Source organism: Cryptomeria japonica, chromosome 2 (assembly GCF_030272615.1).
Source record: "Cryptomeria japonica chromosome 2, Sugi_1.0, whole genome shotgun sequence".
Taxonomy (NCBI): domain Eukaryota; kingdom Viridiplantae; phylum Streptophyta; class Pinopsida; order Cupressales; family Cupressaceae; genus Cryptomeria; species Cryptomeria japonica.
In genome coordinates, this window is record NC_081406.1 from 1,897,809 (window position 1) to 1,917,418 (window position 19,610).

General features: G+C 40.7%; 1 protein-coding gene across 1 annotated transcript in view; it reads left to right on the forward strand.

The window, feature by feature from the left end:
* Nucleotides 1-979: 979 nt before the first annotated feature.
* LOC131050940 (uncharacterized) overlaps nt 980-19,610 on the forward strand; it is a 99,569-nt gene continuing 80,938 nt past the window's right edge. Inside the window, exons 1-4 of the mRNA XM_057985259.2 lie at nt 980-1,337; nt 1,442-1,606; nt 3,924-3,978; nt 4,096-4,176. Coding sequence (XP_057841242.2) covers nt 1,303-1,337; nt 1,442-1,606; nt 3,924-3,978; nt 4,096-4,176 — 336 coding nt within the window. The 5' untranslated portion in view covers nt 980-1,302. The remainder of the gene's footprint in view (nt 1,338-1,441; nt 1,607-3,923; nt 3,979-4,095; nt 4,177-19,610) is intronic.

The window sequence follows — 19,610 nt, forward strand, 5'->3', positions numbered from 1 at the left end:
ATTATGAATCAAGTTTGTACATATTACTATAACAAGTTGTTATGCCTTGGTATTTAAAGATATTCTTTATGTGTCATGGATTCATATGTGAGATAGACATGAAGAGTACAATGAGAATACACTTCAATTTGTAAAAGGAAAATGTCACATCCCTCACTCTAAAGGGGTAGAGGAAAGAAAAATACTAATAATTAAGTTGAGAAGGGACTCACCTGGCGTGGAGTTCACCTGACATGACAAGATGGCAATATGGTGACCCTTTATAGCCTTTATTCAAATAAGGACAATAAGGGGATGGTGCTAACATGGGCATCTTGAGAGGTGGTATGAGCATCCATCTAAGCTGTGGTGATTTAAGCTTGTCACAATATTCGACTGTGGGTGAGTGTCACAATTTTGTGAGTTAAAAAAATAGAAAACCATTCCTAAGAAGTTAAAATGAAGAAATAAATTCCATAAACTTCAATTGATAAGGTGGGTAGTATAATTACATAGGTTCTTGCATCCATCCAAACAATCACATTGTAAAGAGGATACCTGGTGCTCTTGCTCCACATTATGGTTGTCTCCCTCTAATTTGTAAGTCCAATAGTTTATAACCCTTTCTCTACTTATCTGCCAAGTGCTTTATCCTTCTCACATCATTGTGAAAGCAAAAAAAGAAGACAATTTTCAGCGAACAATATTCAAGAATCTTATAATATACCCAAAGAAAAAAAAAACACAATTCTATAATCACAACCCACAATCTTGTAATTTAACCAAACAAGAAAAAAAGATGTAATTTTGTAGTCACAAGTCACAAACTCAAACTAATCACAACAACAAAGAAATCAACTTCACATTTTTTTTTTTCAATGAATAAAATTTAGAGTACCCACATTGCAAGTCAATCACAAAAGAGTATTAACAGATTAAGAGACCCACCAAACATTATTGCATAGATCTGTCCAAATTCTACTAATGAGATGCCATCACTTACAATTTTCTCTCTTTTGAACCTCCTATAGATACAAATGCTAGTATAAAATGAAGACATCCATCGGACCTTTGAATGCAAATACTGTAACCTCTTTCTCTGTTACCTCCTTCTCAAGTCGCCGCATGAAACCAGCAAGTAACGCGCACCGTAAGAAAATTAAAGGAGAGTGTTTTTAAGACATAAGCAGCTGCATGAGACCTTTGAGGTAATGTACCCCACAAAAGAATTAAGGGGGAGAAGTCTTAAAGCAAAATTGAAAAGCTCTCGACCTCGAAACCATTTGGCCAGCGGTGTGGCCGAAGGAAATACGTGGAAAGGTGATGACCATGAACTCGTCAAGCATGCACCTCTTGAGGTATAAGCCCAAGGGTAGGGTAACGATGTGTCTTACCAGCTATTCCATCACAATTTGAATATTGATGTTTTGCTTATTGATATGCTGCGGCATTCAATTTGCAGTTCGGTGAATTGCCCCACATGCTGCATTCTGTCATCCGAGCAAGTTGCAGAGCAGTTTAAGAAGTCGACAAATGTAACACAATTTAGAAAGGCTCGTCTGAGGCCTGTCAATCATAAAAGGGCATTGACGATGAAGATTGTAATGCAGCACAAAGCTGATGGCAGGTATGTGTGCTCACCCACATTGAGTCCAATGCCCTTCAGTTGTTTCTCTCATCTGCCTGCCTCACCTTGGTAGAGTTAGGCCTACACTTAATTGGATAAGACGCAGTAATATACTTAACTGAAGATTTAATTGGTTTCAGTAGCTGGCAGCTGCAGAAAAAGACAAATATTAGGGGGCGCTCCAGGGGAATTGAACTGATAGGTTTAAGGCATGATAGATTGAGAACTAATAAGATGGTTGATAGTAGGTTGAGATTGCATAGAATAGGTATTGGAAAAAGAGGAGCTTCATAGTGATTAATGCCTTAATCATTGATGTATATCCTTTATTAATTTGGTTCTTAGTAGTCTTGTCTTGAACTGATCGCTAAACTGTTTGAGTTAGCTGAAAGCACACATGATTCAAGTGTGTTAGTCAATTTTTTGTGGAATGGAGATGCTCTATGAATAGGTTGTACCTATTAAAGAACTCAACCCTTAAGCTTAAGGTTCTAGTGGAGCTCCATACTTCTCCAGCACGTGGGTATTCAGGCTTCTTGAAGACTTATCATAGCATCAAGTAGAATCAAGCATGACTTTTTTTGGAAAGGGCTCTAAGGGGATGTCTAGAAATTGTGACAAAATGCATGGTATGCAAATGAAACAAGTGGGAGACAATTACGACTCTGGGTCTTCTGCAACTTTTATCTATTCCAAATCAGAGGTGGGAGGAAGTTTCCTTGAATTTCACAAAATGTCATCTTGATTGTTGTGGTTTGACTTACTAAATATCTATTTGTTTGAGCTTTGCCACACCCATTTGTAGCAAGCATTGTTGAAACAACTTTTTTGCACACCATTTAGAAGTTGCATGGGATTCCAAAAATCATAATAAATGAGCGTGATTTAACTTTTGGATGGATTTATTCTATTGGTACTCGACTTGCTTGGACTTTGTCCTATCATCTCCAATTCAATGGACAAATTGAGGTGGCCAAGTGCTTGAAGGTTTATCTGTGTTGTTTTGCTTTAGATGAACAAAAGAGGTGGATGCAATGATTGCCATCAGTAGAATGGTGGTAGAATACTTCTTTCCATGGTTCTTCCAAAATGTCTCCATTTTTGGCATTGTATGATTACCATTTCCCATCTGTCATCTCATCCAAGGGCACACCCAAAGGTTAGAGAAGTAGAACAACACCTTCAACACCAGCAAGATCTGCTCTATATTCGAATGATAAAACATTTTCTCACCCATTACTTACAAACACGCTTCACCTTTTTATACCCCTTGGGTGCCAAAATTAATTACGTAAAAGTTTAAAACATATAGGTGAGCCCTACAAAATTAAATCATAATAATAGCATTTCACGAGTTAGCCTTCAATTACCTCTTTCAAAAGAATAACCAACAATATCCCAAACTTTGACATCAACAGCCTTTGTCATCAATGACAATATTTCCAACAATCTTACTTTGACATCAATGACCACATTTCAAACAATCTCCCTTCTTGAACAAAACACATTTTGACATCAATGACAACATTTCCAACATCCTTTTCTTGAGGTTTTTCTGATAAAAAATCTATTTCTCTCTATTGTGTTGGCTATTTCTGGATATATTTCCATCTTGATTGTATATTCTAAGTCTAAATTGTGAAGAATTCCACTAGCATTTGAATGGAAATTCAAGTAGCATGGTATGGAATAAATTTGTTTCTACTGCTAATTCACATAAGCATGGTTCCGTTGTTGATTATGAGTCAAGAGTATCCTATTACCTTGTGTCATTCTTATTCAAAATAATCTCTTGATTACATTAGAGGACTTGGTAAGAACATTTTTTTTCGAAGTAAAAAATGTTTTGTCAATTTTTGTCTTTTATTCATACTTATTTTCTATGCAAGTCCCTAGTACTTAAAGAAAGGTGGGTATTTGCAAAATAATTGTTAAAGCATCTTTTAAATTTTCGAAGTTCAATCATAAAATCATACGAGTTGTTTGAATTATAAGATATCACTTGCGAACCACTTTTAGTTTAATTTGCTAAGTAAAAGTTCTCACCATTGTCATAAAGTTTGAGGAGACTTCAACTCTAGATTTGATATTTAGGGAATTATAGTAAAAGGAAGAGTGGTTTTGGATGATTGCTCTCTACATAAATTTTTTCTTTAACTACTTCATTAAAAGACCTCATATAGCAATCGGGTAGAATTTGCCATCTTTTTTTTTATAATGCTTTTACATTTGTGATGGTGTTTATGGAAAAAAATTCTTTGAATAGGGTCAATTTCCTTTATATTTACTATTTAATATTTCGTGCATCCATCTGCAGCATAGAACGAAACGACAGAGCTGCAACAGGGCCCTTAGTAAAACCTGAACCAGAGGTTTCAACTTTGGATCATCACAACTGGTTCTTAAAATTGTTAATTGATTTTCTTTTATTTTACATACTTGGCATGTACATGCACAAGAAATTAACCTGAGATTGGTTTTGGCTGCAGCTCTTGGCAGAGGATTGTGTGAAGTTGCAACTAGATGCTCTCTCTTCAAACAACCACCCAAGAGTTGACCATGGTCTTGAGGTGGTCTTGCTTTCCCTCACTGTCCATATTTTTGAAAGATTTGCATTTTCTTCTAACTATCACAAAAAAGAAGGAAAATCATCCCAATTTTATGCCATTTTCACACTAAAGAAATGTGAATTTAACTTATCCGTGTCACAAAAATGTGTAGTTGGAACCATGATATGATGAATTTTAACATCATTAGAGTATGAATGCATTATATAATTAACGAATCTAAGTAATGGTGTAATGTTTTTGAGTAAAGATGATATAATATTTTTTGAAGATTTCAATATCTGAACAACAAACAAACATGCTACTGTTTTTGTACATAATACAAATTTTTATGCACTTGGTCAGATGAAGATTTGAACTTAACACAAGAATTTTCTAAAACCTTTGAAGAACACAAGTTTTTTCTGGGTAAAAACTAATTAAACAGTAGTCATGAGTTAGTTGTATGTAGTTAACTGTTCAACAATAAATTTTGATTTGGCTCCCTTTCTATGATGTTCTGGCCTAAATGCTGCAGTGGTGTAGATTCCTACTGAGCATGTACCTAGGGCTAGGACCCACCCATGATCAAGCGACCATGTGTCCACAAGGGGGCTGGCCTACGCTAGCACTCTAGTGGGATGAAAACCCCACTCATAACACCAATGGGCACCATTCACCATTAGTACGAGCTTTTGGCATAGTGGTTGCCTTGTTTGGTATGAGAGTCGAGGTCCTGAGGTTGAGCCTGATGGAGCGTGATGGGCTGTGATGTTCTGGCCTAAATGTTGCGGTGGTGCAGATTTCTATTGAGCATGTACCTAGGGCTAGGACCCACCCACGATCAGGCAACCATGTGTCCACAAGGGGGATGGCCTACGTTGGCGCTCTGGTGGGACAAAACCCCACTCTTAATGCCAGTGGGTGCCATTCACCATCAGTCCGAGTTTTTGGCATAGTGGTTGCCTTATTTGGTATCAGAGCTGAGGTCTCGAGGTCAAGCCCTGCAGAGCGTGGTGGGCTGTGATGTTCCAACCTAAATGCTATGGTGGTGTGGATTCATACTGAGTGTATACTTAGGGCTAGGACCCACCCACAATCGGGTAACCATGTGTCCACGAGGGGGTTGGCCTACATTGGCACTCTAGTGGGATGAAAACCCCACTCTTAACGCCAATGGGTGCCATTCACCATTAGTTCGGGCTTTTGGTGTAGTGGTTGCCTTGTTTGGCATCAGAGCTGAGGTCTTGAGGTCGATCCTTGCGGAGCTTGATGGGTTGTGATGTTCTAGTATAAATGTTATGGTGGTGCGGATTCTTGTTGAGCGTGTACCTAGGGATAGGACCCACCCATGATTAGGCAATCATGCGTCCACGAGGGGGCTGGCCTATGTTGGCGCTCTAATGGGATGGAAACCCCACTCTTAACGCTAGTGGGTGACATTCACCATCAGTCCGGGCTTTTGGCGTAGGGGTTCCTTGTTTGGTATCAAAGCCAAGGTCTCGAGGTCGACCCCGTGGAGCGTGGTGGGTTGTGATGTTCTAGCCTAAATGCTGCGTGAAGGAACACAATGGACCACTGAGAGGGGGATGAATTAGTGGTAAACAATAAAAACTTTTACCTTCTAAAGATCTTAGCAACAATAACTTTAATCACAATACCATGAGCAGAGATATTAAAAAGATCAACACACACACATAAGAGGCAACCCATAACACAAGTGCATACGAGAAAAACCCAAGGTGGGGAAAAACCTCGATGAGAAATGCTGCTAGAGACTACTGCTCCAATCTAGCCTCACAAGTAAAACATATTACAACATTTAGGGCACCAACCCAAGGAGTACCAATCCCTAGCTCTAAGCACCCACTCAGAGATTACAATAAGTATAGATTACAAATACAAATTATATACCTTGTTGCAAATGAGGTTTCGCAACACCTTACTGATCTGCTCTCTTTCTGATCTCTTCTTATCTCTGTTCTCTGCTCTTTGTTTACCTCTACTCATATTCTCTGATCCCGACAACTCATATTCTCTGATCCCGACACTCTGTCTTTAGCACTGATCTATTTTTCTTCTTTGCCTCTCACAGTGTGTATAACTCACTGTGTTATCTTCCTTGGCTTTGCACACTTTGGTCTCTGCTGCTCTCACTCTTACTCTCTGGTTTGCATGCACTTCTACCTCTGCACTACAACTACTCTGTCTTAGCTCTACACTCTCAGATCTGGTATCTACTGCTCTCTATCTCTTCGTCTCTGTTGTTGCACTCTATTTCTTTGTCTTTGCTGCTCTCTATTCCTGCAGTACTTTTGCACCTCTTAGCTCAGCTGCTACACCACCTTCTCTGTTCACAACTCTCTATATACAGCAGCAATCACTCCATCAATAATATTTCTATTGGTTTACCAAGTCATTATGTAATCTACGATCACCTCCATAAGGTCAGCTAGATCATAACACATCACAGATCAGACAAACTTGTTTGCCTCGTTATCATGTCATCAGATGTGTACAAGTTTCTATACAACATACAGATCGTTCATACAGTCGGTTTGCATTCTCCTAGTTGGCAATTCAAGTTCCAAGACCCGCCAATCTGTATTCTTCATCAGCTTTGAATATGAGCTGTCGATCTACTAGATTCAACCTTCACTGTTGGCATTGTGGCAGTTCCACGCACCACATCATCATTGTAATGTCCCTACTAGTTAGGGATCACTATCCTGCAAAAACAAATTATTAGAATGCAACAGACATATAAATATATATATGTAATTTAAATTGCCACCGAATTTTAAGATACTTAACATAATCATAATTTTAATCTAAAAAAGGATACGAATGCCATACAAAGTATGTCCTTAGGCGGCCGTGAAGTTCGCCTTCTTGGAACCCATCTTGGTTCCAAGCCCTCCAGGAAATCGAAGGTGAATTCGACTCCTATCTTGAATGTAATTTCTTACATCCAAGCCCTCCAGGAAATCGAAGGTTATTTCGATTCCTGTCTTCTTACATCCAAGCCCTCTAGGAAATCGAAGGTTATTTCGATTCCTGTCTTGGATGTAACCTCTTACACCCAAGCCCTCCAAGGAAGACCATGTTGTTAGAGTAAAGTAATTAATTACCTTTACTCTCCTCTTAAGATTTCACTTTATGCATATATTAGTCATTTAATAATTAATATTTAATTATTAAATGCTCTCACCTTAGGGTTAGGTTTTCCTTTCGGTGTTGATCTCCTTTATAAGGATTGATCTCTTGTATTATTGTAACTTCTTGATTCATTTTTCTCTGATAATAAATCTTTTCACTTTGTCAGAGCCAAAACCCTTGTTTTTCGTTCTCTCTCTTTCTCTGTGATAGGTTTCTTGCATGCAGGTTTCTTTGGGTTCTGTGGATTTGTATTTCTCAAATCCTACATGGTATCAGAGCCAGATCTGCTGCAGCTTGTTCAGTCTTTTGAAAGATTTTGAGATCTAGGATTTGGTTGCATCAGATCTGTGTTTGTCTTCTGTTTTTTATTTTGGAATAGGGGGTACTTTTTTTTGGTGCACTTTGAGCCCAAACGGACCTCACCGTTGAGCTTGTAGTGCCCAAAAACCCCTATTTTCATATAAAATACATCCGATTTGGACACAGTTGCTCCAGAAGCCAAAATTTTTTTGCCCCAAGGCCGTACAGCCCCAGGGCACGCAATTTGAGGCGAGAAAAAAAAAATTATAAAAACCAGCACAGTTTTAACAAACTCGGGTGCTGCCCATTTCAATCTCGCGCCGCTGGTGTGTAGCCCGGCGGCCTCTGCCTAGCGACCGCCGCCGGCGGTAACGACCGGCCGCGGCCAGGCAGCCACCGCCGCGCCGACCAGCGGACCTGCCGCTCCCTGTGCTGCCCGCGCGCCTCCCGCCCTCCGCCAGCACCAGTGGTGCCGCCCCCGCGCCACCCCCACACCACCAGTCCTTGCGCCAGCCCCTGGTCGCCCAGCGAACCAGGGCCCATTTTTTTTTGAGCCCCTGAGGGCTATAAGGGCCCAACTGGACCTTTTGGAGCTGTTTTACAAAATCGGGCATAAATTAGGTGTCCGATCTCCGTTTTTCGAAAACGAATAGGCGTTGGAAAGCCGACTCCGAGCCCGTTCTAATGGTACAGGAGTTTTTTCAAATTTTTCTAGTTTGATTGCATTTTTTTGCAGTCAAAGTCCGATGAGCCTTTTTGCACTCCAAGGGGCATAACTTGCTCATTTTTGCTCCGTTTTTCGAAAGCGAATAGGCGTTGGAAAGGTGGTTTTGTGCTCTTTCCAGATCTGCAGTCTGTTTCATCAGTAAATTCTTCAGGTGCTCATAATTGTCTCAACCCGTTACTGCTTTCTATCATTTTCTGGCTTTCAGTTCGTACTGGGGATTAGTTTTTTGCATTGTGGGGGGGTGTTTTTTTCTTGCTTTCTGTTATTTACATCAGAAAACCAGAATCTACAAACACCAAAACAAAACAACCAAACCCCTTCTGCATCTTCTGTCTAGTTCTGAAAGACCACTTAATAATAATTAAAAAAAAATTCAGAGCAGTTGAGGCACAGTTCATAGGATGGCCGACAGACCTATTGAATCTCTCACACCGCATAATTACCACACTTGGAAGGGTCGCATGATGACTCTTCTCCAGTCTCGAGGGTTATGGTCCTGTTTGGATGAGGTTCAGCCTCAGTTGACACGTGCTTTGAGGTTATGCAGCACAGGAACAATATGGATCAGGCTATGAGATTGATGGCTTTACACATTTCCGACAGTCTCCAGTTTCATCTTGAAGGTTGTCTCACTCCTCGAGCCATTTGGACCAATTTTCATGGACTTTTTGGTACTGTCAACGAGTTCAGAGCTTTGCAGCTTGAGGCAGAGTTAACTTCCTTGGTACTTGATTCGTTTCCCTCTATTGAGGACTTTCTGATGAAGTTCAAATAGCAAAGATCTATCTTGCAGGGTTGTGGTAAGACTAAGACTGATACAAAGTGCATTTTCCTGATCCTCTCCAAGCTTCGGGGTCCATTTCAGATCTTCTCTTCGACCTTCTATTCCACCATGGATGCCTTGTGTGCTCGACATGTCATGCCTTCTTTTGAGGTCTTTTGTGATCGTCTGACTTGTGAGCAAGCTAAGCTTAAGCAATTGGATTCACTTTCAGGTTCACAGAACCAAGCATTGGTAGCCCAGTCCTTCAAAGGAAAACAGAAGCAGAAACCGAAGCCTAAGAAAGATTCAGAGGCTAGTGAGAATCCTTCCAAGCCACCACCTAAGTTTGATTCAAAACCACAGTCCAATTCTAAACAGGGCAAATCTTCAAAGTTTGGTGAGTCTTCCTCCAAGACTAAGAAGAAATCTGGTGATCTTTGCAGTTTTTGTGGCAAGGAAGGACATCCCGTTTCTAGGTGTTGGAAACGTTTAGAGGCTTTGGAGGAAGCCATACAGCAGCATAATATCAGTGCACCTCAGCCTCTTTCACAGCCCACAGGGAAAGGTCATGCTCTTTCTGCACGAGCATTGTCCTCAACATCCACTTGGATTCTAGATTCTGGTGCCTCTCACCATATGACACACACAGAGGATTTGGTCACCGCTCTTGCCCCTACCGGCACTAGACATATTGCAGTTGGTGACTCAGCACAACTTTCCGTTCAGGGTTCCGGTACTGTTTCATTGGATGGTGGTTGTCTACAAGATGTGCTTTTGGTTCCTGACATTTCGACAAACCTTCTATCCGTTCATCAGATTTGCCACTCTGGCTCTGGTAAGATAGTTGAGTTCTCACCTCATGATGTGGTTATTCGAGATCTTCATGATCCTGACTTGGTTGTGGCTACTGGGAGTGTGGATTCTGCATCTCACTTATATAGCTTTGATGGCTTTGAGAGTTCAGACACTGTTGGTTCCTCTCTTATAGCACATGCAGATTCAATGAGCAGGCTTTGGCATGAGCGTTTTGGCCATGTCAATTATAGATATCTACAGCAGATGAGTACACAGGCACTTGTGATTGGGCTTCCACAGATTTCTTGTACTGATGGTGTATGTCGTGGTTGTGTCCTTGGCAAACATCATCGAGATCCTTTTCCTAAGGGTTGAGCCTCTCGTGCTCGGGCAGCCCTAGAGTTGGTACACAGTGATCTTATGTCCTTTCCGACTCCTTTTTCAGGGGCCCGTTATGTGCTCACTTTTATTGATGACTTCTCCAGACGTACATGGGTGTACTTTCTTAAGTACAAGTCTGATGTCTTTGACTCATTCAGGATTTTTAAGACATTTGTGGAGAAGCAATCTGGACTTTCTATCAGGAGGATACACACAGATAATGGGGGGGAGTATGTTAATCAGGCTTTCAGAGATTTTTGCACTGAGCATGGTTTACAGCATCAGTTTACAGTTCCTTACACCCCTCAGCAGAATGGTGTTGCTGAGAGAAAGAACAGAACCTTACGGGAGATGGCAAATTGTATGATACAATCATGAGCTATGAGTTCTTCATTTTGGGCTGAGGCAGTCAATTGTGCCAATTATATTCAGAATCGGATGCCTCATAAGGCATTGCGACATATGACTCTTGAGGAGGCTTGGACCCATGTCAAGCCTGATGTTTCTACATTCCGAGTTTTTGGTAGTGAGGCTTGGGCATTTATTCTTGATGCTCAGCGGAAAGCCATGGAGAGGAAGAGCCGACCACTCATATTTGTTGGCTACTGTGAGGATGTTAAGGCATATAGGTTGTTTGATCCTGATTCTAGAGAGGTCCTGTTTCGGCGGGATGTCCAGTTTGATGAGCGCTATCCTCAGATGGATTCTCCATCACCAGCTTCTCCCTCATTGCCTACTCCTTCCTCTTCATCTCTTGAGGATTACTTATCTCTTGAGGATGATGTAGATGATGATCCACCATCTCCACCACCACCAGCTGCTCCGTCTTTGCCGAGGTGGGCCCGTGTCACTGTTGATGCAGCTGGTTCTTTGGCAGGTGATCCTTCAGATACTTGTCGCACTCGTACTCAGACATCTGGTTCTAGTCTTTTGAGTCATGCCATTTCAGATGATCCTCAAAAGTTTTCAGAGGCGACAGGACACTTTGAGTGGGATAGGGCCATGGATGAGGAGTATTCTTCTTTGATGAAGAATCATACTTGGGATCTTTGTCCTCTTCCTAAGGGAAGAAAGTTGGTTCGGTGCAGGTGGGTGTATCGTACCAAGTATGCTGTAGATGGTTCTATTGATAAGTATAAGGCACGTCTTGTTGCGAAGGGGTTTTCTCAGGTAGAGGGTATTGACTACTCTGAGACCTTTGCTCCTGTCGCCAAGATGAATTCTATACACTTGGTACTTTCACTTGCAGCTTCACTGGGATGGACAATGTTTCAGATAGATGTGAAGAGTGCCTTCTTGCATGAAGACCTACATGAGGAGATCTATATGGAGCAGCCTCAGGGATTTGTGCAGGACACTTCTTTGGTTTGCAGACTTCGACGTTCATTGTATGGTCTCAAACAAGCCCCTAGGGCTTGGTATGAGAAGATGGACTCTTTCTTGCTTTCCTCTCACTTCACACGCTGTCATTCCGATCACATAGTGTATATTCAGCGTCAGGAGGGTGATCTTTTGATTCTTGTGCTATATGTAGATGATCTCATCCTTACAGGTAGCTCATCCTCCATGATTCAGCATGTTCAGAGAGCTTTGATGGAGCAGTTTGAGATGACAGATCTTGGTCTCTTGCACTTCTTTCTGGGTCTACAGGTTATTCAGTCTTCGGATGGGATTTCCATATTTTAGGAGAAGTATGCTCTTGATATGCTTCAGCGATTTGGCATGCTTGATTGCAAGTCTGCCCCCACTCCATTTCAGTCAGGTGTTGTTTTGTCTTCCACTTGCTCTACTCTTTCAGTAGACCCCACTTTATACAGGTAGTTGGTTGGCAGTTTGTTGTACCTGACACATTCTCGTCCTGATCTTTCCTTTGCGGTTGGCCTTGTCTCTCGGTTCTCCCATGATCCTCATGAGAGCCATTGGCAAGCAGCCAAACGTATTTTGAGGTACATTTGGGGCACCACTCATTATGGCATTCACTACACTTCAGGATCCCCTCACATCATTAGCTTCACTGACTCCGATTGGGCTGGTGATGTCAATGATCGGAAGTCTACTTCTGGCTTTGTTTTTTGCCTTGGTTCTGGTCCTATTACATGGTCTTGCAAGAAGCAGTCTGCTATTGCATTATCATCTACAGAGGCTGAGTACCATGCAGCAGTGTTAGCCAGTCAGGAGGTTTTATGGCTTCGGCAGTTGATGACAGAGGTGTGACAATCAGAGTGCCATTCACATTTCTCGCAACCCAGTGGAGCATCAGCGGTCAAAGCACATTGAAATCCACACGCACTTCATCAGGCAGTTGATTGAGGATGGCTCTCTCATCTTGGAGTACATTCCTACAAAGGAGCAGGTTGCAGACATCTTCACTAAACCTTTGGCATCTCCGCACTATCTTCAGTTGCGCTCCATGCTTGGGGTGAAGGAAGTTGTCCTTGGGGGGTCTCAGTGAGGCCTTCCTTCCTTCATGTTTTCTTTTCAGCATGATTCTTTATCTCTTTTTGGAGAGGAGTTTTTTCCCATTGGGTTTTCTCCTTTACTCCGCTTTATAGAGATTTTCTTGTATTCGAGTACCTGATCAGGCCTTGTTGCCGGGACCCTCTATTGCATTGTAGTTCCTTTGCTTTCTTCTGCATTGTTTGTAGCTGCATTGTAGCTCATCTTAAGGGGGGGTGTTAGAGTAAAGTAATTAATTACCTTTACTCTCCTCTTAAGATTTCACTTTATGCATATATTAGTCATTTAATAATTAATATTTAATTATTAAATGCTCTCACCTTAGGGTTAGGTTTTCCTTTCAGTGTTGATCTCCTTTATAAGGATTGATCTCTTGTATTATTGTAACTTCTTGATTCATTTTTCTCTGATAATAAATCTTTTCACTTTGTCAGAGCCAAAACCCTTGTTTTTCGTTCTCTCTCTTTCTCTGTGACAGGTTTCTTGCATGCAGGTTTCTTTGGGTTCTGTGGATTTGTATTTCTCAAATCCTACACGTGTCATTCCTTGCCTTGGGTGATGCATCCCATCACCCAACTCCTCGGAGCGGACCGGCCAAATCCAACTCCTCTCGGTTGAACTTAATCAACCAAGCCCTACATATGCATATCAATAATCAGTATATATACTGCCCTAGGGATTTCATAATCCCTTGCTTAGACTAAGGGAGTTTCCTCCCTATAGCCTCCAACATGTGTTTACATTTGTATTTATAATGCACTTTGATGATTTAGCACTATTTTATTTCCTAATCTACATTTTATGTTAACATGTATTCCTAATGTATTCTTTAACATATATTCATATTAAATATACCCTATCATTGTTGACATATGCATTACACCTTCCTTGATAACATCTATATTCCTTAATCATTCCCTATGAGCAGATTAGTATATTAATTAATTGTATTCCTTAATGCCCACATGTTTTAGCCTTAATATATTCTTACTACTGCTCAATGAAATGTACTTTAATTAATATTAACATATTAATTATCATCCTTAATTAATGCGCAATGAAACATATATTAATTAACATTAACATCTATTAATTATCATACTTAATTAATACTCAATGAAATATACATTAGTTACTATTACCATATATTAATTCACACTAATATATTAATTTATAATATATTATACCTTACCTCTTACCTGCTGGTCACGAAGTCTGCTCCTGACTGCTCTCCCATGTTATCTCCTCTCCCCTTCCCTTGCGGTGGCTGCTTCCCTTTAAAGCCTCGTGAAGGGCTATGACCCTCCACGATCCCCTTCCCTCCTTGTCTGTTTGCAGCGTCTCCTTTTCTTCTCCTCCCTATCCCCCCTTTATTTCTAATTCCAAACTCTATTAATATGTGTCTCATTTATCTTTTAAGAGACACGTCTTATTAAAAAGAGATCTCTTTGAGAAGAGACATTACTTAATAGCCACCATTCCATTTGAAACACATTAATCATTTTGTTTGATATAGATCGCACCACTTCAAAATATTTACGGTTTATGTTTTGACCAAGTTATACACTTACCACTTGAATTCTTCTGTCCAGGTCCTTCTTGTGAATGAGTTTTGCCCATGTCTACTGTATTCTCATTATACTTCCTTTAACAAATCGCTAACTTATAAAACAATTCCTTATTATTTATATTTGGTATGGCAATCGATATTGTGGTTTTATTATAACTTGTTGTAATCTTGGACCATGAATTGCTTAGATAAATTTAAACCAATCGCTGCATGGATATTGATGTTTTGTGTATGGGCCTCATAATATGATCGTCATTCCAGAACTGATTATTTAGGAAACATAATCTCTGAATTTTCTTTGATCACTTACTCTGATAATTACGTAGCTTCTTTATAGAATCAGTCCTACTTAGTTGACATCGACTTCTTCCAAATTAGTGCCACTGTGGCCATGGTTTTGTTAGTTATGAATAATACATAAATATCTATCTTCGGAATATTATCATTAATGAATATTAATTAAATAATAATATTAACTAATAAACAAGTATTTAATAATTTCAATTAATCATTCATTAATAAATATTATATTAATTAGTAATAATTATTTCATTTAGGTTTTATATATATAATGATCAGAGAGGGGACATGACACAAGGAGGGGTCATGACAATCATACACCTCAGCCAGAACATAGTTCAACCACTCTTTGTCAATTCTGCCACTTGTCCTCATAGTTCTGCCAACTCAGCTGCCTCATAGCTATCCTTTCTCTGCACGGTCATCTGTGTATCTGCTATGCCTGCTATGCCATTTTCCCACACAGCTCTCCCATCTCAGCTGCCTCAACTACCGTTGTTAAATCTCATCAAATGCCTATTCATTCGGTCAGCTCTGTATCTACAAGATTTCCCTCTAAATCTGCAATTTAAAAATAATTCATTGTCTCTCTAAGATTTGTTTTGTAGCAAATTGGTTTTGATTTCCTAAATTGAACATCTGCATTAAATAACTCTTCTCTGGTTTCCTGGATGTTCGTTGTACCGAACCTCAATCTGCCTAGCAGATTTGATTTTGCCTTTGTCGATTTCCTCGAGCCCTACACTTGTCTGCAACACGGTCACCATAAATGCATTCTTCATCCTCTGTCGACCTACCCTGAGGAGATCGACAACCACCCCATTAAAATCTCTGCAAGCACCGACTTTTGCATATTGGATTTCATTCTTGACCACTTGGGAGCCACATGTCTTCATCTTCGGCATCCAAAACTTCTGGTCAAGCTCGGTCAATCACCACGTAGATCATTTTGCCTATCGGCATGCATACATCTTCTCATTTAGCGTCCAAGTCACTTGGTCAATCCTGGTCAATCCTGGTCAATCGCCCAAGTGGACCTTAGAGTCTATCGACAGGCATTCATGGCATCAAAAGTCTTCTTAATCGTCATCCAGGTCATATGGTCAAACTTGGTTGACCGTCACATGGGTCTCTGCATTTTGAGGGCCACTATCTTCTTGCCCCGCAAGACCATCTACATGTCCAAGTTACCCGTGCGGGATAAGCCTACGCAGGATAAGCCTTCATTATCTTTGTGTGGTGTGCCTTTGCTTTTGTTAGCCTGCACAACATTTTGACAGCCTCTTAACTCACGCGGGATAAGCCTTTGTTTCTGTTGTCTTCGCTTTTTCTTATCCTACGAGTCTCTTCTCATCCCTACTATGTCACATAGGATAAGCAGACTCTCCAATGCTTACTTCACTTTTCCTTATCTCACGGGCTTCTTCACATCCCATCTTGGTTACGTGGGATAAGAAAACCCTTCACTTCCCTTTGTTTTTCTTGTCCTTCGCGATGTTTATTGGTCTCTTTTGACATCGTGGGATAAGAGGGAACACTTTGCTTACCAAACTTAAGTTGTCTCACAAGGCATTCAACACTAGACCAACATGCTGCGGGATAAGAGGAAACATTATGTGCACCACATAATTGTTATCCTGCAGGGTCATACAACTTCAACCGCACATGTTGCCGGATAGCAAGGATCACATAACCCGCACATTATTGACATCCTCTGCCGCGAGACCAGTGCGACCAACCAATCATATTATTGACACCCCGGTCACATAACCATCGTGTTATTGACACTTGCAGACACATAACCATCGTGTTATTGACACTTCCTGTCATAGTACACAACAACCCTTTGGTCATAGCGATAGCGATGACCTGCATATTATTGACAACTTAGTTGCGTGTTATTGACATCTGCAGTTACACCTTTCCTAATTCAAACCGGTTTGCTTGATGCCTTCACCACTGCATTGCCCTTTGTCTTCTTCATCCAATTACTTGTCCTCTTAGAACATTCCAGGCTTGCCTTTTGTATCTCCTTGTGCCTATAACATGGCATGTTATATGATGCTGCAGTAGTACTTATGCCCTTGGTCCTCTATCCACCTTTATCAACTTCCATGTATACTGATTTACTGATTTAACCTGCACAACTCTGCTACCTAGATACAACACTATATCAGCTACTCTGATCTTCCTTTGGGATGTTCATCATTGCTACATCACTGAACTTGCCATCCTGATGTCTCTTCATGCCTTTGCATCTCTCTACCTCTCCATCCAGTGGGTGTCCTGCATGTCTCTGCATTCCAATGAGTGTGGAGCTATCACTTGCACATTCTTCTTCAAGCTGCTCATGGCATTTATGGCACTTATCATCTCTACATCTTTGTCCATTGCAGCATCTCCATTGTTTACATCAACTAACTCTGCATGCCAGCTATATCTTCATCCAGAGGGTATCCTGTAAGTCTCTCTGCAACTTCATCAACTCAGCCTTGCACACACATATGTTGACATCAATGATAACCTCAATGCCAACATTGTGGTGGTGCGGATTCTTGTTGAGCATGTACCTAGGGCTAGGACCCACCCACGATCGGGTAACCATGTGTCCACGAGGGGTTTGTCCTACGCTGCCACTCTAGTGGGACAAAACCCCACTCTTAATGCCATTGGGTGCCATTCACCATCTGTCCAAGCTTTTGGCGCCATTTTATACTGTCAGAGTGCGAGTTCAATTCCAAAAAGGGCTATTACAGAAATGTGGCTGCAAAAGAATGGTTCGCTATGCCTAGGTGATGCAGAGCATCCAACAAACTCAACCAATAAGGGATATCTTTCTCCCAACTCACCTATCCAATTAGGTGATAACCCTCTAAAACCTCATAGGTTCACTAGTTACTCACCAGGCTTCCATATCCCAACAACACACCCATGCTCCGCAACACATCTCCAATCCTTGACACATACTCAACTAGGGCCAAACAACATATCCAAACCCCAAATCTCAACTTTCCAACACTTAATCACTACTCTCACCCTTATAGTCTCTTACTCAACATCAATGCTTTGTCAAAGTTCCAATCCCCACTTTTATCATGCAATGGATTCTCACAACCCAAATACCCCCGGACATCCCTTCAAAGGTTTCAACACATTCCTAAACAAGACTCTCTACCTTCCCAACCACCCAACAAGGTTATTGACCACTCACAACCAACACACTGATTTCTAGGACAGCCAATAGATGCTTTAGGACAGTCATAGGTAAAGGGACAGTCGCACATTCTTTGGGTGTTCTCACTCCATAGGGCCTTGAAACATTGCAAAAGGCCTACAAGGAACTTCTTAATCCTTCTATAGACTTCACACATCCACATCTACTCAATTCTTAGACCAAACTGTACATATTCACTTCACTGTCAAGTTAGGACAGTCAACACACACAAGAGGACAGTCAAAACTCTTCATATTTGCTTTGTCACTTTGGTTTGACAATCATTGGAACATTGTTTGTGACTCCATTCCACACCCCTCTCTACATTCATTAAGCCTTTGGGGGTCCCACCTTGCATACACCCCATTGGAACTCAGTATGTCACTGTTTTACCAGTCTGGGACAGAATTTTCAGTCTTTTCCTCAAGGCTTGTGTGATGATCCCTAGTGTATCACCTAATGTACATTTTACTAAACACACCAATAATAATAATAGCATATATTATGGGGTCCAGTAGAAATATATAATATGAAGGAGCAATTATTAAAATAATGTTAAAAGAAATAAATCATTAAATATTGTTAATATATTAAATAAGGTTATTATAAATAATTGATTAAACCATGTTAATGTATTTAATATATTTAATAATGAAGAAATGTATTGTTAAGTGCATAATGTTAAGTAAATGCAATTATGATGTTATAAGGGATTGCGAATACATCCCGGTTACACCCCCCTGCAGGAAGTGGTGGGACGGTAGGTGCAGCCTGGGCTGCGACCACCGTCACACCCCTTCCCGCGGAAGGGACCCGTGGAGGGACGCAACCCTTCCCCTCCACGAGGTATAAGGTAGGCGACCATGGCAAGGGAGTGGACCGAAGTAACAAAGACAGGAGGACTGCAAACTACAACTGCGGACTGTGAACTGCGGCTGTGGGCTGCGGACTGCGAATAGGTAAGCGGTATTTACTGGCCACGGGGGTATATATGTGTGTGGACCTGTGTGCCACACACACAGATATATTACTGAATATTCTGTCATACATAATAATATACCAATGCCTGTAACAAAGCTATAGTAGGATAGTGATATTATCTCATGTGTATGTAGCAATGAATATAGGTATGTGTGCAAAATATTTATATGTATATAGGATCAATAATGGGAATTAAAGAATATGTAAATGTAGGCATAAATTATGGATAAAAAAATGATAATGAATTGTAGAATGTTATATGAATAATGTGGCTATATGATGGAGGCTATTGGGAGGAAATTCCCTTAGTTTAATTCAGGGATTATTATAATCCCTGGTAGGCAGTATATACTGAGTATTTATATGCATATATGTTATGGCATGGGTGTCAAAAGCTCACCCAAGAAGAGACGGATCTGACTGGTCCTCTCTGGTAGACTTGGATGATAAGATGCATCATCCAAGGAACCCAGATGGGTTTCAAGAAGGCAAGCATTACAACTGCCTAAGGACATGTCCTAGTACTGCACTCGTATCCTTTTTTAAGAATTGAGATTAGTTTTAATTAAGTAATTGAAGTTTAATTGCAAATTAGATTATTTACATATATATTTGTTGCATTCTAATAGTCTGTTTTGCAGGATAGGTGATCTCTAACTAGTAGGGACATTACAGTGGTATGAGAGCATAATCTTGCCAACCTGTGGAAATGAGTATTAGTTTATGATCACATATCAGAGAAAGAAAGGCACGAAAGCAATGGCCGATCAATTAGCCAAACAACTTCAAACATTCATGGAGCAAACCAATG